At 44.7% G+C, this 23,347-nt stretch overlaps 1 protein-coding gene across 10 annotated transcripts in view; it reads right to left on the bottom strand.

The window, feature by feature from the left end:
• The window catches only part of ccdc85ca (coiled-coil domain containing 85C, a), a 204,837-nt gene that overhangs the window by 14,637 nt on the left and 166,853 nt on the right, over positions 1 to 23,347 (bottom strand). For 3 of the 10 annotated variants that reach the window (XM_078562139.1, XM_078562140.1, XM_078562144.1), the window contains 2 exons: positions 18,810 to 18,920; positions 2,116 to 2,217 (listed from right to left, as the gene is read on the bottom strand). In XM_078562139.1, the coding sequence (XP_078418265.1) occupies positions 2,116 to 2,217; positions 18,810 to 18,920 (213 nt within the window). Of the gene's footprint in view, positions 1 to 2,115; positions 2,218 to 18,809; positions 18,924 to 23,347 lie in introns of all 10 variants that reach the window. The other 7 variants (XM_078562138.1, XM_078562143.1, XM_078562145.1 and 4 more) reach the window with 4 other exon arrangements.

Genomic DNA, 23,347 nt, shown 5'->3' with positions numbered 1-23,347 from the left:
ATGTGGCCGTGATGCCCTCCGGTGTCAATCAGCCTGCTGCTAATCATTCTCCAAGCTCTCACCTGACTACCTGAGCCAAAATATCAGAGGAGCACTGGCATTGAGGGTTGGTACCTCAGTAAGAGTCCATGCCTCTGGGAGTGGAGGTAGTTGGGGTTTAAAAAAAATGTTGGAAAGGAAATTATGTTTTAAACTTAAACGCAGTAGCAATACATACTAATGAGGTAGAAAGTTGTCTTGGGCAATAAGATCATAAAAGGCATTATTGTATTGTTTGCCTCGTATACAGCCCAACCCATATTGTGCTCTATTGAAGTCAATGGAACCGAATGACGGACATATTCACCAGCCAAAACACACACAAGAAAATAGGAACAGGAAGAGGCCATTCAGCCCCTCCAGCCTGTTCTGCCATTTAACTAGATCATAGCTGATTTGTATCTCAACTCCTTCAACATGCTGTGGTTCTATAATCCATAACATCATGCCAAACAAAAATCTAACAAGTTCAGTTTTGAAATATTCAGTTGACCCCCAGCCTCAGCAGTGTTTTTAGTGGGTGGGGGTGGGGAAAAGAGAGTTCCAGGTTTTCACTAGCCTCTTCACAATGGCATTTTAGCACTGAAAGATTTTCCCTGTGACAACAAATATGTACTCCAATCTACCAAATGTCCAAAAAGTTACCACACTTGCATGATTAATTGCAAGTTCTCTGCTAACAGGCATGTTGATTAGTTAGCAGTCCGCTTGGCTTCCAAGATATATGTGTGTGTATTTTTCTCTGTGGTATTGAGAAAATACCAGGTGCCTGTGAAAGCTGTGGTAACGAGGCCACTGATATGTAGTTTTTGTGGGAAAAATCCCACAATTGTGGAATTGGATCTACAAAGCATTGGGAAACCTCTTAATCCCACATAAAGAAAAGGAAAAAAAACAGCATGTGACTTTCTAGGGTAGATTTTATGAATTGCTGCTGCAGAAATGGAACTGTGTGACCTGCAAGGAGCTAATTAATGGGAATTGTTGGCGGTTAATCCTGCAGGTGGGATTTGCTGAACCTTGTGCCTGAATCCCTGCTGTGCGTCCTGGCAGCAAAGCTCTGTTCAGATTGATAAAATGACCCTGCTCCACAGAGGAATAGGCCCAAAAATAGAGGAAGAAAATAGAACCATCAAAACATTGGTTAAAATTCCCAGAATCCCATAACGAAAAACAAGTAATGAAAACAGAATTTGATTTGTTCAGTCATTGAAAAGTGGTGGCCCTGTTAAATCCCGTGTAAGGGATCTTCACTTTAGCGTGTGGGAAACGGATTCCGTAGATTTGGCATGAAGGGTGAATGGAGTTGGTGGGGGGGGGGAGGGGGGGAGGAAGGGCAGGGTAACAGGATGGAGCTAGAACATTAAAGATCTAACAAAGTTATAACTTTCCCATACAATGGAAGCAAATAACTGATGAGCAGCAGGTGTACGTAGGAAGGCATCTGTCGCTCAAAGGTTTAAGATGACCATTATACTTTATTGGCGGGGACTGTTTTAAGAACAAGAGGAGAGTAGAGGAGACAAAAGACCAATTAATTAAGTATGGCTCTTCTATCAGCTAATCCATAGGATAACACAGAACCCTCTTTAGGTTCGCCCATGCTCCCAGACGGAGCCAAGACTGAGCAGTGTCTGGGCTGGGGGAGGAGCCAAATGGTGGGTGGGGGTCGGGGGAGCGAGAGAGAGAAAGAACTGGACACCAAAGTGAAAACAGATAGCCCTGTGAACAAAATGAGTATAAACACTGAAAAAAAACACAGCCATTTATTTGCATTATTTGAAGGACTGTTTTAGTCATGGGTGATTGGCACAGGACTGGCTGGGTTGTTTTGTTTAGCAGTCACTGATTTACCTCTGTCAATCAGACAAAGGAACACAAGGTTTAGGCTATGCAGCACATCCGCCCTCTTTCCAGGTACAAGATAAAGAAGTTTTCAGTCCATCAGCTCACTGTCACTTTGTTGTTATTTTGGTGGTCAGTTCCAACACTAGCTAAGTCTGCACCTTTGGTGAGGACTTTTCCTTCAATGAATAAAGGCATTTCCTTGGGGAAAAAAGGGCTGCAGCATTTTACCTTCATTGCATGCACTACAGCTTCTGGCTTTTGGGCAGTGGGGATGAATCCAGGTGGCATCACTGGAACATTGGGGTCTCCAGTCACCAGCCACGGAGGACCCTGTTTAAAGAACACAAAGGTTGTGAGTACACTGTGTACATCAACAGGATGCAGTGGCGGGTGGAGAGGAATGGGAAAACGGAAAGCAAGAGAGAGAGAGAAAAGGAAGGAGAAGCGTGTGGATTAGGGAAAAGAGGGGAACGGAAAGAAAGGAGAGGAAGGGAGGGGGAGGTGGTTGGGTAGAGAATGAAGCCTGGGGGAGGAACAAAAGGGAAGAGAGAGAGAAGAAGAAAGGATGGGGAGAGTAAAAGAGGAAAACACGAGAGAGAGAGAGAAAGGCAAGAGAAGAGAAGGTATGGGGTAAATGGAAAAAAAGGAGGGGAAGAGGCTGATGGGGGGTGGAGCTGGGGCAAGGAATGGGAGAGAGGAGAGAGGCAAGAAAGGGAGGGGGAGAGGGATAGATGGTGAGTAAAGAGTGCAGGAAGACAAGGGGAGAATAAGAGAAGAAAGAGAATGGGGAAGCAAGGGCAAAACGTGCCGGGTGTTGAAACTGAGGGGGAAGAATATAGGTGCAGTTCAGTGAGCAACACGGTGGGATTTCCTGCAATAACTCTACTACTTGCTTAAATCAATCAAAACGCAGCAATTTACAAATAACATCCTGTGGTGAGAACATAATTTGTAAAACCAGATGTGACAGAACTACATAAAGTTATCTAATTTACTGCGTAGCTTCTGGGAACTCATCTTCTAAAGTAAATGATGCGACTTAAACCTCTATAAACGGTTCGACATCTCTTGCACTAAAGATGAAAGGAACGGAGGCTGCAATACTTATTACCTCTGAGCATTTTCAGTGTAGACAAGCCCAAAAAAAAGACTACCACACACCAGGAATAAAAGCCCTTTTCATGCCTCCATTATTGAAGGCCAATACAGTTCTCAGCAAGGGACAATGAAACAATTTACTAATTCAACTATAAACTTCCCCAGCAAACCCAGTAAAACTCCAGGCATCATTTGTTTTAGATTTAATGTACATGTCACTTCTAGCAAAAGGATGCAGAATAAACTTTCAAGTAGGTTAAAATAGCTTCGTGGAATTAAATCAACGTCTTCTTACCTTCCCTCGGGCCAAGTGAATAGGTTCAAGCGACAGGGTTTAAGGGTGATTTAAAAATAAATGCTGTTGTGGAAAAGCCTTTAAGCTGCAGCTGGAATTACACACCGCATTAAAGGACCCCATTCAGGTCAGTGTAGAAATGTATAGTGAGATTCTAACTTATTCAAAACCCACCCACTTGCGCAGAATTAAAATCAGGCTCATATAGATATTACAACACGAAACCAGGTCAGTCAGCCCAAGCAGTCCGTGTCACTATTTACACTCCACATCTCTGGGTCATGTGGTTAGAAATGACACTTGTTCTAATCACTACTCTCAGGACCTATGTACATGTAGTTCAGATCGCAGGGTAACAACGTCCATGCTGTGCACCCATATTTTACATTGCTAAATCCTTTTCCTTAATTCTCCGACTGAGAGACTTACACAAAAGATGTGTTTATGATTCTCCTATTGGGAATAAGGGAGCTGGCTTCTCCCGCTGCTCCACTGGCACCTTCTCTTCCTTTGGGAACCTCACCGTTTTCCACCCCTTCCCTCTTAAAATCCACATTTCTGCCATCCTCCAAATCCCATCCTACATTTCTTTCACACTTTGGGCTGGATTTTCATCTGTACAGAACCAATGAACCCTACAGTGACAGTAGGATGCATAAAAAAAGTTTTTTTTAGAAAGTAATTTATTGCTAACTTTCCATTTTCTTAAAACACCTCTGATCTATGCTGTCAATTGCACAATGTTTATTTACACAAGATATATAGATTTCAAGTGCTTGCAATTTCTGCCTTTGATACTTTAAAAGATCTGGATGATTGACACTTACTTTGGACTTTAAGGAAGTCAAGTAAATCCTATGTAACATCTTGATTTCAAAGTCTTCATCCTTGTTTTCAAATCTCTCCATGGCCTCGCTCCTCTCCATCTCTCTAATCTCCTTCAGCCCCACAACCCTATCTGTGCTCCTCTAATTCTAACCTCTTGAGCATTCCTGTATTTAGTCACTCCGCCATTGGTTCCATTTAGTTGCTAGGCCCCAAGCTCTGAAATACCCACCCTATACCTCTCCACCTCACTTTCCTCCTTTAAGTCAGTCCTTAACACCCACCACTTTGACCAAGCTTTTGGTCATCTGACCTACTTTCTCTCTAAACTCTACGAGCTCACTCAAAGACTCACCATTCCTCTGACAAGCCTCTTTTATATCCCTCCCTTCCTTTGTCCTATTTTCAGTTATGCCTGCAACCATTGAGGCCCTACAGAATAGGGCCTTCAAACTCTACCGCCTGCCTACCATCCTTGAATCCCTCCTTAAAACCCATCCGAATATCTCCACCTTTGCCTTGGTGTACATATTTATCTAGGATCTCTATGAAGTGCTGTGGACTATTTTTCCACATTAAATACACTATATTATTGCAGATCTTGTTGCTTCAGCTAAGAACAACTCCAGGACTCTCTTTGCCTGTGATCCATACTAGAGAAATGCTAAATGTAAAAGGACCTTTGAAGAGGGCATTGTGAATGCTAAGATAAGGCTATAAGACCATAAGACATAGGAGCAGAAATTAGGCCATTTGGCCCATCGGGTCTGCTCCACCATTCAATCATGGCTGATAAGTTTCTCAACCCCATTCACCCGCCTTCTCCCCGTAACCTTTGATCCCCTTAAGATGTGTTGGCAGAACACTTTGTCAGACTAGTGAACTGAGAAGAGTGCAACGAGGCAACCTGTGATGTACAATGTTACATTTTTTTTAAGTTAATGAGTGGTTTAAATTTAACATGTTGCTGTTCAGGATGTCAAAGCTCAAAACGATACAGGATAATAATATTCTCCATAGCAACACCTCTACCAATCAGAGTCCACTTGCCAACCAATCAGCACTTTCTTCACGTACAGTATAAATTGTTGTCTTCACCCTATATTGGTATTCTTGCGAGTGCAAGATGAAAAGCTTTGAAATGTCTCTTTTTCAGCAATATTGAAGTTCTGTAAACAACTAAGATAATAATATAAGTGGCAGCTTTGGCTCAGTGGTAGCAATCTTGCCCATCAATCAGATTTGAACACATAATGGGGCCTGGCACTTTGGTGCTGTACTGAAAAGGGTTGCAGAGGCCCTGGCAGTCCCCTCAGGTGGATGTAAATTATCCTGTGGGAACTATTCAAAGCAGAGAAGGGATTTCCTGCCCTACATTTCTCTCTCAATCTACACCATCTAAAACAGATAACTGATTTTTAACTGATTATTTCACACACTTCTGCTCTCATCCCTTCTCTCACACCCAGGACAATGATAGGGTTTCCCTTGTCCTCACTTTCCACGTTGGCAGCCTTCATATTCAATGGATCATCCTGCGCCCTTTCCGCCACCTCCAGCATGAAGACGCCACCAAAGACATCTTTCAGCATTGTGAAGGGAATGTTCCCTCTGCGATACCCTGGTGCACTCCTGTCACCTGCTCTCCTTCCCATGCCACCTTTCCATGCAAGTGGAGGAAATACGACAACTGCCTTTCTACCTCCTCAGTTTTCAACGTCCAAGGTCCCAAACACTACTTCCAAGTGAAACAGTAAATTAATTGTACTTCTTCCTGTTTAGTATACTGTATTCAGCAGGAGGTCTTGTGGTGCAGTGGTAGCGTCCCTACCTCTGGGCCAGAAGCTCCCAGGTCAAGTCCCAATGCAGGACTTGATGGCCATGGAAGATGTGTACACAATGTGGCAGCCTGTAAATCCTTCCCATACACCTGGTGACAGGTGGTTAGAACAGGAGAGATTCCTGGTCAGCCATGCTGCAGAAGGCAATGGCAGCGGCAATCCACTGCAGTATTTTGCCAAGCACCGATGATGGGAGGAAATGATGAGCCATAACCATGGACCAATCCAATGGAAGTTCGTGGCTGCCAATGCCCTCTTAGGGTATGAGACCTGGAGGAGGAGGATGCTGTATTCACCGCTTACAATGCGGTCTGTTCTACATTGAGGAGACCAAATGCAGACTGGGTGATCATTTTGTGGAAAACCTCTGTTAAGTCCACATGCATCACCCTGAGCCTCTGGTCGCCTGTTATTTTAGTTCGCCGCCTTGCTTCCCCTCTGACCTCTGTCCTCTTCAGTGTTTCAATGAAGCGTACCACAAACTTGACGAACGGCACCTCATCGTTCAAAAGGGAACATTACAGCATTTTGGACTCATCATTGGGTTCAACAATTTTAGATCATAGCCTCTGTCCTCATTTTGTTTCCTTATCCTTTGGTGTTTTTTTTTTATTTCTTGTTCTTCTCTTTTCCCCCCCATTTTTTTGTTTTCATCCAACAGCTGTTCATGAATCTGCCATTCACACCTCTTCTAGACACATCTTTTGGCTCTTTACTTGTCCCAGGCGATGACATAGTGGTATTGTCGCTGGACAAGTAATCCAGAGACCCAGGGTAATACTCAGGTGGTGGAATTTGAATTCAATAAAAAAATCTGGAATTAAAAATCTAATGATGCATTGTTGATTGTTGTAAGAACCCATCTGGTTCACTAATGTCCTTAGGGAAGAAAATCTGCCGCCCTTACCTGGTCTGGCCGACATGTGATTCTAGACCCACAGCAATGTGATTGACTCTTAACTGCCCTCTGAAATGGCCTAGCAAGCCACTCAGTTGTATCAACCCGCTATAAAGTCTCAAAGGAATGAAACTGGATGGACCACCCGACATTGACCTAGGTACCAGAAATGACAATGGCAAACTCAGCCATGTCGACCATTCAAAGTCCTCCTTACTAACATCTGCGGTGGTGGGGGGGTGGGCTGGTGCCAAAATTGGGAGAGCTGTCTCATAGACTAGTCAAGAAACAGCCTGACATTGTCATCCCCTCAGAATCATATCTCACAGATAATGTCCCAGACACCACCATCACCATCCCTGGGTATGCCCTATCCCAGTGGAGGTGGTGGCACAGTGGTATACAGTTGGGAGGGAGGGAGTTGCCCTGGGAGTCCTCAACATTGACTCTGGAACCTATGAAGTCTCATAACATCAGGTCAAACATGGCTAAGGAAACCTCCTGCTGATTACCACATAAGAGCCATATGCACTTGAAACGTTAACTCTTGTTTTTTTAACTTCTCCGCAGATGCTGTTAGACCTGCTGAGTTTTTCCAGCATTTTCCGTTTTTGTACCTGCTCACGGATGCTCAGTTGGGTTCCAGAAGGGCCACTCAGCTCCTGACCTCATTACAGCCTTGGTTCAAACATGGACAAAAGAGCTGGACTCCCGAGGTGAGATGAGAGTGACTGCCCTTGACATCAAGACCGCATTTGACTGAGTGTGGCATCAAGGAGGCCTAGCAAAACTGGAGTCAATGGGAATCGGAGGAAAACTCTCCACTGGTTGGAGTCATACCTAGCACAAAGGAAGATGATTGTGGTTCTTGGAGGTCAGTCATCTCAGCTCCAGGACATCACTGCAGGAGTCCCTCAGGGTAGTGTCCTCAGCCCAATCATCTTCAACTGCTTCATCAATGACCTTCCTTTTATCATAAGGTCAAAAGTGGGGATATACGCTGATGATTGCACAATGTTCAGCACCATTCACGACTCCCCAGATACTGAAGCAGTCCACGTCCAAATACAGCAAGACCTGGACAATATCCAGACTTGGGCTGACAAGTGGCAAGTAACATTCGCACCACACAAATGCCAGGCAATGACCGTCTTCAACAAGAGAGAATCTAACCATCACCCCTTGACGTTCGATGGCATTACCATCACTGAATCCCCCACTATCAACATCATGGGGGTTACTATTGACCAAAAACTGAACAAGACTAGTCATATAAATACTGTGGCTACAAGAGCAGGTCAGAAGCTAGGATCCTGCAACGTGTAACTCACCTCCTGACTCCCCATAGCATGTCCACCATCTTCAAGGCACAAGTCCGGAGTGTGATGGAATACTCCCACTTGCCTGGATGTGTGCAGCTCCCACAATACTCAAGAAGTTTGACATCGTCCAGGACAAAGCAGCTCGCTTGATTGGCACCACATCCACAAACATTCACTCCCTCCACCACCGACGCACAGTAGCAGCAGTGTGTACCATCTACAAGATGAACTGCAGGAATTCACCAAGGCTCCTTCGACAGCACCTTCCAAACCCACGACCACTACCATCTAGAAAGACAAGGGCAGCAGATACATGGGAACACCACCATCTGGAAGGTCCCCTCCAAGCCACTCACCATCCTGACTTTGAAATATATATTAGAAATACATTCCTTCACTGTCGCTGGGTCAAAATCCTGGAACTCCCTTCCTAATAGCGCTATGGGTGTACCTACACCACATGGACTGCAGCAGTTCAAGAAGGCAGCTCACCACCACGTTCTTGAAGGCAACTAGGGATGGGCAATAAATGCTGGCCCAGCCAGCAAAGCCCACATCCCGTGAATAAATAAAAAAAGAACTCCCTTTGGCCTTGCACCATGAAACCTTTTGTCATTTAATCTCTCCTGCCTTCCACCTATCACAGACCTTCCCTTTTGCTCTTTTTCCCACCCTCCTCACATCCCTTTAACTGACTCAACATCTATTACATCTCTAATTCTTCCCAGTCCTGATGAAAGGTCATCGACCTGAAATGTTAACTCTGTTTCTCTCCCCACAAATGCTGACATGTATTTCCAGCATTTTCCATTTTATATCAACTTACCCCATTCCTCTTTGTAGGACTTTGCTATTCACAATTTGCCAATAAAACAGCAAAGACTACACTTCAAAAAGCACTTCAGTGGCTATGAAGCACTTTGGAGCATCCTGAAAATGTAAGAGATTCAGTATAAAGGCAAGTTCTTCCTCGAGCTGGCCTCAAACTACACTTTTACATTAAATTTTAGCTAAATCCAGATAAAATCCTCTTCATACTGCTCTGCTGATTACCTTCAGCTTTCTGTTCCCCAATTTTTTTCCATTATGTCAAAACGTTTCTCTTTCTTTTCCTTTCCCCCACCCCCCACTTCTCTTAGCCTTCAGCATTTCTCCATCCTCCTCCTCCCACACAGACTTCGTATCAGAACGCATTCCCACTTTCGCGGGCTGCTGCACAAAGAGATGACCCCATTAACTGTGAAATCACAGGGAAGGAAGGGATAACTATCCACCTGTCAGGGGAATGACGGCCTCCTGCCAGAATAATCAGCCTGTACATTGGCCACTACTCAATCTCGGCACCAGTTCCGTTTAAACAAGTGAAAACCTCATGCAGTGTCCTCACGGAGTGAAATGGGTCAGTCAGAGCAGGTGACCCAGGGTGTATTTGTCCACATCTCTCACATTTCCAATGTGAGCTATCCTCTTCCTCCCATCAATGTTAAAACAACAAATCCCTGCAATGAGCGCCAGGCTTAAAAACCTGCCGTGTGCAGAAATTGCTGGGATATATCCAATCCTCCATCAGTCCTGCCTCGAAATACTGCTCCATACCCCAATTCCATCACCACACTTGCTCCTTCCCAACTTTCCAAACTTAAACATTTAGATAAAAAAATATTCTACTGCACAACATCAGTGCCAGTCACCTTGTGCTACTCTGCGTGAATTTTGAAGCTTACACACAATCTAAAAGCATTTTTTCCTACAAAAACGCTCATGAAATTCTGCTCCCTGTGTTTTGAATGAGTTGAGTGGAGTGTGGGTAATAAGACATTTTTTTTTAATTTAAATACATTTCTCTGGCTGTTCCAGCTCCTCAATGGGCTAACCACTGAACCACTGATCGTTGTCTCGGAGCCAAATCACAGTGTGATGGGAATGTTGAACTTGGAATGCAAGCAGATCAGCCATGATCTTAGTGAATGGCGGAGCAGGCTCGAGGGGCTGAATAGCCTACTTCCGCTCCCATTTCGCATTTCACATTTTGTACAATGTCATGGAGGCAGGGGCCTGAATTGTAGGCCAAATTTTGCTTCTAAAGTTGACATCCTTGGCTCAGCGGTAACACTTTTGCCTCCAAGTCAGCCCCAGTCCAGAGACTTGAGCACCCAATCTTGACCGACACTCCAATGCAGCGGTGAAGGAATGCTCCATTGTTGGGCATGCAACTTTCGGATGAGATGGTAAACTGAAGCTTTGTTTGCCCTCTTAGGTGGATGTAAAAGATGCCACAGCACTATTTCATCTTGGACAACATTTATCCCTCAGCCAACACCCAAAATTCATTACAAAAGCAAAATATTGTGGATGCTGGAAATCTGCAATTAAAACAGAAAATGCTGGAAAACTCAGCAGGTCTGACAGCATCTCTGGAGAGAGAAACAGAGTTAACATTTCAAGCCCATATGACTCTTGAAGAGTCTCCACTGACGCTGCCAGACCTGCTGAGTTTTCCAGCATTTTCTGTTTTAATAACCCAAAACTCATTGTCTGGTCATTATCACATTGCTGCTGTGGAATCTTGCTCTGTAAATTGGCTGCTGCATTTCCTACATTACTAGTGACCACATTTTAGAGGTATTTCATTGGTTGTAACCGTGCTTTAGGACACACTGCAGTCGTGGAAGGTGCTACATAAACGCAAGTTGTTTCTTAGTGGGTTGAATGCACTTAGCAGGTCAAAGCCACAAAGCAGGGTAACAGAGATTGACAGATACACACTGACTTAATATAAAATCAACTCCATCTGTCATATTCAGAGTTATAGAGTGCTTCAGTGGACGACACATCACCTTTAATATTTTGCCCATCACTCATGGTGCATGGGGTGGCGGGGTCAAGATACAGGTTTACAGTTTGGATTCACATAATATATAGTGTTCTAACTTCACACTGCAGGTGGGAATCTTCACCCATAAAGGTTGCAAAATGAAAACCTCGTGCATGTGCTGTGTATGCTTTTCCGAAAATTCATTTAAATGGTTGGAAAATTCCACACAGCATCGAGTGACAGATTTTGACCATACCACCAAATTATGGTTTGCACTCTTGCAGTTTGGGAGCAGACAGATTGAAGATAAAAGAAAGACTTGCATTCATGTACCGTCGTTGGCAACCGCCGGATGTCTCAAGGTGCTTTCCAGCCAACTTCTCAAGAGTAGTCACTGCTGTAGGAAACAAGGCAGCCAATTTGTGTACAGCAAGCTCCTACAAACAGCAATGTGATAATGACCAGATAATCTGTTTTTGTGATGTCGATTAAGGGATAAATATTGGCCAGGACACCATGGATAACTCCCCTGCTCTTCTTTAAAATCGTGCCATGGGATCTTTTACACTTGTTTCCTCAATGTTGCACTGGAGTGTCAGTCGAGATTTTTGTGCTCAAGTTCTGAATTGGGATTTGAACCCGCTACCTCCTAAGTCAGACGCAACAGTGCTACCAGCTGAGCCACAGCCGACACCGAGGGCAGAATCTTCGGGAGCAAGGCCCACTTGCCGAGGAGTAAAATGACGCGGGGTGACGTTGGGCGTGCGCCCCAGCGTGTCATTTAGATTTTCAGTTCGGTGGGCATGCAGCCAAGTCAGCTGCGCGCCCGCCGAACTGTCAAAGGCCTATTAAAAACTAATTAGGGCAATCAGCTGAGCTGCCCATCCAACCTTAAGGCAGGCGAAGAGCCCAGGTGGCCTTCGCATTTTGCATGGAACCTCATCCACGGGCGGGATGAGGTTTCATGAATGATTTAAAATTTTCAGGAAAATTTTTATTAAAATTAATGCACATGTCCCAAGCTCGTGTGACAGTTTCACATGAGGGGACATGTCATAAAAATTTTCTCGCCACCTTATTACACTTTTTGGATTTAAAACTAATCTCCCTGAGGCATCTCTGCGTGGGATAGAGTACACTCCCGACTCAGGCAACCCCCACCCCACCAGCACAGGGAGCCCTCAGCATTAGTCTTCTTTAGAGTAAAATCAGCCTTAATTGGCCCACCCGCGTAAAATGGTGGCGCAGACCCGATCGGGTCAGCACCCGCCTGCGCCTGCTCCCACACCGCCCGCCCAACAGGCAGAAAATTCTGCCCCAGATATTTTAAATGACACTAGGTCATTTTAAATGATTGTACTAATTTCCTCCTGTTCTTGAGATGTGAAGGCATAAATTATTGAAAAGGCTTTTTAATCAGTTTCCACTACAGTCAGAACCAAAATCACAATCCCAGTCCTGGTCATTAGGTTGGGTGCTTCTACTCTGGGAGAAACCATTCTGGGGACAGTAACCTCTGACTGCAAATGGGCACCTCATAATAACGGGCTCAGAAGCACCACCAACATCATGTTGGAAACTATCTTTCTATACTCTCAGCCATGAAAAAAATTATACTTGACAAATGTAATAATGTTCTTATATAAGTACAGAAAATGTGAGCCTCTGCTGATGATGTGCAATAGAACCCGGGTTACGATGCAGTAACCCTGTCTCTGACCCATGCTCAAATCTAATGAGTTCCCCTACCGAACCTTGTGATCTTTCCAAGGCAGTTCAGACTTGTGCAATTAAATGGACTCAACTGTCAAGTTTCTGTCAGTGAAGTAACATGATCTCCTTCTGTGAAGCACGTACACACTCAAAATCCAAGCCAGTGAACAGGAGAAAACAGTGAAGAGGCTTCACTTCATGTTTCAACTTCCAACACCACCTTGATAGTTATACCCAGGCTGCACCTCTTCACACTTTCAGGAGAAAACTTGCCAGTGAGCCAGGAACAGCAGGCGAAGGGCAGCTCGTCCAATGAAGACTTTTGAGCTTATGTTAACAGTCTACAGGATAAATGCAGCAGCTGGCAAGGTGTTAGGTCATACAGACTGGAAAGGCTTCTATCTGTACCCGGTTAGCTTCTTGTAACCGAGTCCCTTAGTTGGTTGGAGGGAGCATGGTGGGGATGGTCAGTAAAAGTCAGCCAAGATTCCTGTTGCAATCTGGAATACATTGCCTGAAACAGTGGTGTTGCAGATTTGATAGTAACTTTCAAAAGTGAATTGGAATAAATACTTGAAAAAGGAAAAAAAAAACAATTTCTGGCTTTGAGAAAAGATTAGAGAAGTTGAATAATTAGAGCAATTATATGAGGATTCTTTATCCTAATGGTGTCCTGGGAATACTGCTAGCAACTCTTCAAGTTGGTGATGTGATCTCCAAGCCTTTTGATCATCTTCACTTGCTCATTCAAGTGAGAATTGGGCTTGATTCTGAGACCTCTACCCACCCCCCACACACCCCAACCATGGAACAGCGTGCTGACCCTCATACTGTAGAGTTTGTGATTGTCATGGGGCCCTACCATTTCACGATAGGATTTAACATGCAGGTACACTAAGCAATTAATTGGCCTTTATTGCAAGAGGATTGGAGTACAAGAATAAGGAAGTCTTGTTACAATTGCACAGCGCTTTGGTGAGACCATACCTGGTACTATGCGTGGTTTTATCTCCATATTTGAGGAAGGATATACATGCCTTGGATGTGGTGCAGCGTAGGTTCATTAGATTGGCCTGGGGTCAGAGGGTGATCCTACGATGATAGACGGAGTAAATTGGGCCTAAACACTAGGGCACTTGTCCTACACTATTTGGCTTCAGCCTCACAGTGCTCAGACTGAATTAAAAATTGCGTAACAAGATTAAAGGCAAAACTTTGCACAACTCTTTTGAGTGCCTAGATAATAATAGTTTCAGACAAGAGAGGATCTTCCTTCGGTACATCTGGCCCACCTATAATCAGTTTTACTAATATCCCTGCACCCTATTTGGTGACATTACCCTGTTAAGTTCCTTTTTCAATCCCATTAACTTCTGATACCAGTTAAGAGTCAATAAGTTCTCAATAGCTATACTGACACTTGAAAGGATTATTGAAAAGTAGATTGAGGTGGACGCAGAGTTACATCAGCGTAAGAAAGAAGCATTTCCAAACTTCAGCCATGTTTTCATGATCTGACTTTACTGCTTGGCCAACCTCATACTAACATCAGAGCATTTGTTGTGATTTTGTACTAAAATAGTAGAGTAGGATGATGTAGTTAATAATTTGCAATGGTATTTGGAGCAGTTATGCAATTTTGGAGACACATAGCAAACTAAATTTAATACTGACAAATGAATTTCACACTGCACCAAAAGTCAAGTGTGCGACCTAAGAATGCTAAATAGAATAGAATTAGCACAAGGAAATAGAGAGAGGGCTTGGGAGTAAGAGAGGACCTAACACTTTTAAGACAATGTAATGAAGCATTTTAAAAACAAATAGAATAGTAGGACACCATTTGTGCAGAGTGGGTCAGCATAAAGGATGCTACAATTGACTTCAACACTCCACTCCTGACCTCTATACAATGAGCACCATTCAAAGCGCATGTGTGGATATCAGATGAGGACAGGCTCATGACCAAGTTTTTGGTCACCCATCTTAATATCTTCTCCTGTGGCTCAGTGACCATATTTTTGCATAAACCTCTGCGGGGTGTGTCTCTCAACATTGAAAGTGCTAAATAAATGCATGTCCTTATTGATGTTGTTGACATAACTTAGGGTTAACATAGACCAGTGAAAGGGAGGTCATCGTGTTGGTGTAACTTCAAGACTAATGTTTTCTGCCCACTCAGCAACAAGATGTTTCATTAAAGCAGAACTCAGCTTGCCACCACATGTCTGTGCCAACTCATGAACACACCCATTGGCTCTACCAGCTGCCATTAGTCTGCCCGCATGGCCACATGTCATCAGCAACTCCGTGCAGCACCTGAGTGATTAAGCACCGAGGTCATTCAGCACACGTTTATCGTACCCAAGCAATCCTATACAAGGCACTAATTGAAAGCTGCATTTTCAACTCTCCAGCCAAGCAGAGCTCATCACTATGGTATAGTCCTGGCACATTTTATACTGAAACAATCAACAGAGTGTGCATCAAAACAAGCAATATTCATCGCTGTGCAGCACGGTCACGTTAGCAATACAGTTTCTACCATTACAATCCAATTTCCCACTATTTAGATTGCTCACTTATTCAATCTGACACACAATATGCTCGTCATTTCATCTCCCAGTCATAGTTACTGAAAGCCTGTTGACAGGTTCGGCTGCCGTAGGAGTCTAAATGTGTCCCCACGCTTCATCTGACCCACCTCCATTCCTGCCCCCAGGGGCTTTAAGAGGGCAGGAAACTTGTCTCTGTATCAGTTTAAGAGCTCACTTCCGTGAAAATCTGAATGTTAACCAGTTTCCCACCGGAAGTGGGCTTCTGACCCAAAAACAAACGCGGCTCCTATTTGCCTCCTCCGTGGCTAACTCGGTTTCTCTCTCCACATGCCGACAGGCCTGCTGAGTTACTTCCAAACCATTTTCCGTTTTTACTTCAGATTTCCAGCACCCGCATCGTTTGCTTTTCTAATACCTCCTTACGTGGCTCGGTGTCAAATTTTGGTTGATAGCGCCCCTGCCAAGTGCCTTGGGGTGTGTAACCATGTTAAAGGTGCTGGTTACATGCAAGCTATGGTTGTTTATTAGTAAAACGTGCGCAAACATTCCTGGGGCTCTGTTCCACGTGCTTAAGTGTGGCAGAATGAGGCCCAAATTTGCCCTTGTCCCAAATCCTGGTGTCAGGGTCCCTTGCATGTCTGGGGTGACCCACCCACACCTGCACAGGTGCTCCAGAAGTGCCTGGCACAGCCCAATCTGCCCCCCCTGAGACAGGACTACGCCTTGCCATCCATCTGGAGTTTAGAAGAATGAGAGGTGATCTCATCAAAACATATAACATACTTAGTGGATTTGGCAGGGTAGACGCTGGGACCCTGTTTCCTCTGGCTGGAGAGTTTAGGACTAGGGGTAATAAGGCTGAATTTTACGGCCCTGTCGTGGTGGTGGGGGGGGGTGCAGGGCTGTAAAACAAGCCGTTCAAAGGTTCCCTGACTTCAGCGGGATCAGAAAATTCCGCCGTGGGGAGAGGCCCATAAAATTCCGCCCATTGTCTCAGGAAAAGGGTTTGGCCATTTAGGACTGAGGTGAGGAGAAAGTTCTTCACTCAGAGGGTTGTGAATCCATATTTTTCCCCTGCCCCACCCCACCATCCTGGGCAGAATGGGAGTTATACCCTCTCCCTACCCAGGAATTCCCCAAAATAAGCATCACCAAAAATTTGCATTTGCATAGTTCTTAAAAGGGAGGGGATGAAAACAGGAAAGTAGTTCAGATACATGCTTCAAATTGCTGCAATTAGTCCCATTTTATGAAAATGTGTTGAGTCGGGGAGCATGGAGGAAGTTGCGATACGCATCCAAGTTGCACGGCGATTCATGTTTGTGAACAATCTTGACCGTGCCATAATAGGGAGATGCCAAGCCAAAATCGTATGCTTACTCATAATGAAGAAGCAATAAGTAGAGAACCAATATGCCCATTTCTTGTGCACCTCTTTGATAGGGATGGGTTTGGGAACTATAGTTTGGCCCTTCCATTTATTGTAAGTCACAAGGTTGTAGATTCAAGACCAAGTCCAGAGAGTTAAGCATGAAGTCTAAGCTGACACTCCAGTGCAGTACTGAGGGAGTGCTACACTATCAAAGGTGCCATCTTTTGGATAAGACCTTAAACTGACCCCTGAGTGGATGTAAAAGGTCCCATAACATTATTTTGAAAAAGAGCAGGGGCCAACATCACTGGAAGAGATATCTGATCGTTAAGACATTGCTGTTTGTGGGGACTTGCTGTATGCAAATGAGCTGTTGCATTTCAGCATTACAACAGTGACTACACTTCAAAAAGTAATTCATTAGCTGCAAAGTGCTTTGGGATGCTCTGAGGTTGTGAAAGGCACCATATAAATTCAAGTCTTTCCTTTACAAAATGCAATCATAATATTCAGAGGATTTCATACTCGAATCAATTTCAGAAGTTAGTGATTGTAGCACCAGCTCTTCAAGCAAGGTAGTTACATGTTTGAATCCCAGGGAGACATTTTTAATTTCAATCCCCCTATCACAGTGAGGATGAGTTAACAACCTCTGACCTACCAGCACGACAGAGCAATACATGAAAACAGAGAGGTCTGAAAGTGAATTTTTTTTTAAAAAAGCAGTCTACATTGAGAATTTGCTGTGCAAAGTCAAATGACATGCTTGCTCTAAATTCCAATATACTTCAACTAAATCCCCTGAGCCACATCCAGTTTGTTGCTGCTTCTAGATCCCAGCTGGCATCTATCACACTGGATTCTGCTGCCAATTATACAAAAAGCAATGCGTTTACCTCCACGTATACCAGCCTTAAATGAATATGAATGGTCTAATTTAGACAAATAACCTTGCGGTTATCATGGTTTTGCAGAGCCATGTGTCATTATTCATGCCACTGTTGAGCCACATAGGTCATTAGTGATGAAACTGTGTCTGTATGATTGCAATTAGGTTCAGAATAATGCTGTGCTTGATAGGATTATGTATTTCTCATTGCAATCGTGCGTAAAGGACACAGCTTAATGAGCCCAGACTGGCAGAAAAACAATTGAAAACCTTGCCTTGAGAGCTCTGCTCCTCAAATTATCCACTTGGCTGAAGATTTTGTAGGAGATTCATCGCGTTCTCGCTGATTTTGCCCCTTTCATGTTTCATCAGCTGCAATAATCTTTTAATACATACAAAACCTTTTAGATTGTTTCCACCAGCATGTGACTGGAGGGGGCATTTGCTAATCCATCGCTCTTTTTACAGGTTCCCATTTCCGTTACTATTTAATTACCGGATAGTTTGTGTGCCTTTCAAATGTGATACAGAGAATTTACAGCACCTAAACAGGCCATTTGGTCCAACGGGTCCAGGCTCCACAGAAGCCTCCTCTATTCTCTCTAGCTCACCCTCTCAGCAGATCCCTCTGTTGCTTTTCCTTCCATATTTATGTAGCTTCCCCTTGAATGAATCTCTGTGATTCACCTCAACGGCTCACTGTGGTACTGAGTTCTAAACACTACCTAGGTAAATGCTTTTTTTCCTGATCCCTTTAGGATTTATTGGTGACTACATGTATTTATGTCCCCTAATGAAATTATATTCTCTACAACAACCCTACCGAACCCTTTTATTATCTTAAAGGTAGCTACTTCTGTCCCGGCGCGTGACGTTGATCACACACCATCCCGGCGCGTGACGTTGATCACACACCGTCCCGGCGCGTGACGTTGATCACACACCGTCCCGGCGCGTGACGTTGATCACACACCGTCCCGGCGCGTGACGTTGATCACACACCGTCCCGGCGCGTGACGTTGATCACACACCGTCCCGGCGCGTGACATTGATCACACACCGTCCCGGCGCGTGACGTTGATCACACACCGTCCCGGCGTGTAACACTGATCACACACTGTCCCGGCACGTGACACTGATCACACAATCAGCTCCTCTCTTACAGTTAAGACTCTATGGCCGGTCTGGCCGTTGGTGATTGGTGCAGAGCAAGGAGGGATGTTTCGTATCAGACCTGGGAGTGCAGCAAAAGGTTTGGGTTATTAAGTGGTAATCCCTGTCCTGAGCAATACTCACATTTTGTGTAGGATCCTGAAATGGTGGTGGCAGCGGTGAAGAATGTGAAGAATCTGACTTGTGCGCTGCCGGGTAAGTCTTGCGGCCGACCTTCAGGTCACTGGTGCTTGACTGCTTTAAGAGAAATGGATTGTGTTTATTAAAGAGGTCAGACTTCCCATACCTTTTCCAGTAACCCCACACTGTGCTTGCAGCACCTTTACACCAATCCAACCAGGCTTCCCGTTGAATAGAAATCAGTATTGCTACAAAAGATACAAAGGGACAACCACAATCTTTGGGAATTCAAAACAAAAACGTAAAAGAGAAGAAATGCATGGCAGGTCCATCAATATGTGAAACAGAGAAGACACATGTGGACCCTTTATCAGTACTTCATTCCAGAGCCCAGTTCTGACCCATTAAAGCCAAACATTAACCTTTCCTTTCCCCCCTGCAGGTGCTGAAGGACTTGCTGTGTATTTCTAGTATTTCTGGTTGTCACTGAAAAGTAATCGAGAACTTGCATTTATATAGTGCCTTTTAGAACCTCAGGATATCCAACAACAGCAACAACTTATATCTATATAGCACCTTGCACATAAATCACCCCAAAGCGCTTCACAGGGGCATTATAATACAAAATAAGACACCAAACAGCTTTGCAGCCAAAGTACTTTTGAAGTATAGTCACTGCTGTAAAATCAGAAACTAGGTAAATGTTTTTGTATTGAGAAAAAGCTGCACCAAGCCAATGTGCTTTAATATTGAGTGAAACTAGTTCCAGCACTACCACACCCGAGTGTTTTGGAATACAAAATAGTCTTTCCAGACTCATGTCAGGTTTAGGGCAGGGGAAGAAATCTATAACTTGTAGTTCAAGACAACATTAGCTGCCAATAATATTTACTGAAACACTAGGGTCAACATGGTCATGGGAAGCAGAGCTCCTAGAATGGCTTCCATGTAACCCCTGGTAGTTCCATTGTGTTGGATGTACTATCAAAGGCCATCAAGCAGACTTCCCAGTTGAATGAATTACAGCCCATAGTCCCAGGCACTGATTATCCATAGCGTAATATCCAAACATGTACATATTGTTGAGATTAAAGGCAAGGGCATAACAAACAGGCGAAGAGGCAGAAGGATGGGACCTTTTAAATGGCCGACTGTCTTTGGTAACAGGAGGAAGAAATGCAGCACGAGGAACATAAGGGCAAGAGGTGGCCATTCAGCCCCTTGAGCTTGTTCTGCTATTCAACTAAATCCTGCTGCTCTGTGCTGTGCGAAATTTCATGACAACAGCCTCACACACAATGTTTTAGCGCATTTTGACCAGATTTACAATGTCGCTAAAGTGTCTTTTATGGACGGGAAACACTCAGCAACCATTTTTAGTTTGATAATAAAGGTGGTGCCCCTTTGACACAATGTAAAGATACTGTTTTTAGCACCAGTTGCACATTCAACAATCAAAGTTACAAAAAAGAAAGCCTTGCATTTATATAGCACCTTTCATGACCTCAGGACATCCCAAAGAGCTTTACAGCCACTTAAGTACTTTTGAAAAGTAATCATTGTTGTAGAAAAAGTGGCAGCCAATTTGTGCACAGCAGGATCCCACAAACAGTAATGTGATAATGACCAGACAATCTGTTTGAGTGACACCGGTTGAGGTATAAATGTTGGTCGGCACACTGGGGAAAGATCCCCTGAGCTTTTTCAAACAGTGCCTTGGGAATCTTTTACGTCCATCCGAGAAAGGGCGGAAGGGACCTCAGTTTGTTGCCTCGCCTGAAAGACGGGCATGCCTGACAGTGCAGCACTCTCTCAGTACTGAATTAAAGTAACAGCTTAGATTTTGTGCGCAAGTCTCGGGGCTGGGATTTGAATCAAGGTCAAGAGTGCTACCCACTGAACCAATGGCTAACAGTGGCAAAATTTAACCATTGTGGTCCTTTCTTTTTTCCAGTTATCACGTTTTGTTGACTATTTTTGTTCAGAAGACTTATAAGATCTTTAGGAGTGATGGCCCGGAAGAAGCACCAGTGTGAGGGAGTTGAATCAACATGGACCCTTCAAATTAAACCACATTCTTGCCACAGTCGGTGTTTGCAAAAGGGCTGCAGTTACACTTAAAACTTGGGAAGGTCAGAGCTGTCCCCTCCCACCAAGATCTTCAGCTGGTGTCGGGCTGACTCATGCAGACCTGCTTGTTCGAGAGGAAAACAGAACGTCAGTTCGAATGCCCAAGCCTGAGAGATCTATTCATTCACCCCTACCCCAGTACAATTCCACCTCACCACTGAAACGGCATTCGGAGGGGAGATTTAAGCAGCGGTTCTTAATCAGAGAATTTTCCTACAATTCCTCACGAAGTTGGCATCACTGCCGGATGGTCTACATGAGTGGCCAAAGGAATAAATCAGCGGAGAGACATTCACAGGAATTAAATGCAGATGAGAAATGTAACGGGAAAGGCCCAAATTCACTACCTTTAGATCTGCTACATCTACTTGAAATGGCTTTGTAATCAATTTTGCTGCGTATAATACATTATGTTGGTCAGGGTGCGGGGGGTGGTTACGGGAGCGGGTGAGGGCTGGAGTCACAGACCATGCTTATCCTAGGCAGCCTCGTGGTGCTTTTTACCACTAATGTCTGCAGGATCATGTATTTTTTTTTTTTTAAAAACAAAATATGATTTGCAAACTGAGCTGACATTCTCAATTGACATCTGTCAGCACTTTTGCAGACACCTACACACACAACATAAATGTTAAATAGTGCTTGGAAACTCAGGAGTGAGAAATAATTCTGCTCTGCTTGAAGCTGAATTGCTCCCGTGGATTGGACACTGATGAATGGTAAAGCTTTCAATCTGCCAGGTAACTGTCAATCTGCCAGGTCTCAATTCCTGTCCGTCACACTATTTGGCACAAGCCGTTGAACGGTATTTTACCGTCCCCCGCTAGTGAGTTTGAAGGCGGGGGTGGGCTCATAAAATGCAGCATGTGCTCTACCCGCCCGCCCCCAACCTGTTTTCCATTTTGGGGGTTGGACGAGACAGGCAGCTGTCCCTCCGTTGGGTCTCTTGAGGCACTTAAGTGGCCAATTAACTACCTCATCACGCCCCCGCCACTATTTTATCCGCACCAGAGCGAGGCCCATGCCAAGCGGGTATCCCAACAGTTTTAGCTCTGTGGGCTGGTATTGGGCAAGGGGCAGCTCCCTCCTTTGGGGGTCCCCTGTGCCCAGTGGAGGCAACTGCTCCCACCCTACCCCAATCCCTCAGGTCATACCCCCCCGCCCTTTAACCCTGCCCCAGCCAGCCTCTCAAACCTGGCCCCCATCCCAACCTTCAAACTGCCCTCGCTGGGGGCTGCCAGCCAGGCCCTGCTGATACTCCGGACCCTACCTCGAGTCCGATTTCCATTATCTCCTCTTCTTTGAGGACTGCGTGCAGTCCCGGCAATGGCCACCACTCAAACCAGCGCTGCTGGGACAACAGATTTGCCGGTCATCTGACTTGCCCCCCAGATGGGGGCGGGTCCTACCATCTGAAAAATCCTGCCCACGGCTTCTTACGGGCCACATTTAAAACTAAATGATTTGTCATTACTCCGGTCAACTCAATTATTTAACAATAATTGAATGAGTTATCGGGTGGAGCACGCTTCACCCTCCTTTATAGCCAGAGTTTGGTGATATGAGCCTTGGCTCATCACTTTCTCAAGTTACATTTCACATTATGGCATGGCACAGTCACTCCATAAAGCCCGTTCTTCCAATATACTAATCTTCACCTCTACATTTCCATCCTGTCACAACTGCACAATCCACTCTTGGAACTGTGCTCGGAATAAACTCACAAACACTCAACAGAAAAGGAGAAGGAACCAATTGAGGGCTTCAAATATGCAAATACCACTGGCACTCATGCGGCGCTCACTCTCGTCAATTTTCTTTATAAAGAATGTTAGTTCTCTAAAAGTGTGCATTCTAAAGCCTATCAGTTACCTTTGAGCTATCTTCCTCCGCTCCCCACCAACACCCCCCACCCCCCACCACTTTCTGCAGTAACAGAACTACAGCTGTTTTTCATCACCGTGACACACAATCCATCTCTCGAGCTCCTCTTAATCCCAGCAGTTGAGATCAGTGTATTCCGTGCTTCAGGGTTGGGACCTTTTCAGCCCAAGACCCCTGAAGTGGCCCAGTGGGACCATTCATCTGTGCAGCTGTCAGCCGCTCTCAGATCTGAAGCAGGCATTCCTCCCCTGAGAGCTCCACTCTCTGACCTCCCACACGCCTGCCGCAGCCTAAGTAGTTGCGCAGCTAATAAACTTAGCAATCCCCAGGTGGTTCAGAGTTGGATCCTTTCCCTGGCTGTGTAGGAACTGCAGTTCAAAATCATTGCAGGCTCGACACCTTATTATAACATTGCCTCATTAAGCTCGCATTATCTCCTTCCTTTTCCAATGGCCCAATTACAATGTAACTCAGAAGCATCATCCAGGTGATTCCTTTTTTAAATGGAACCTTTTCCTGAGCTGATA

This window comes from Cetorhinus maximus, chromosome 18, assembly GCF_964194155.1.
Source record: "Cetorhinus maximus chromosome 18, sCetMax3.hap1.1, whole genome shotgun sequence".
NCBI classification, from domain to species: Eukaryota; Metazoa; Chordata; class Chondrichthyes; order Lamniformes; family Cetorhinidae; genus Cetorhinus; species Cetorhinus maximus.
Note: the sequence above shows the minus strand (reverse complement) of the source record. Positions and strands in the feature narration are given on the sequence as shown.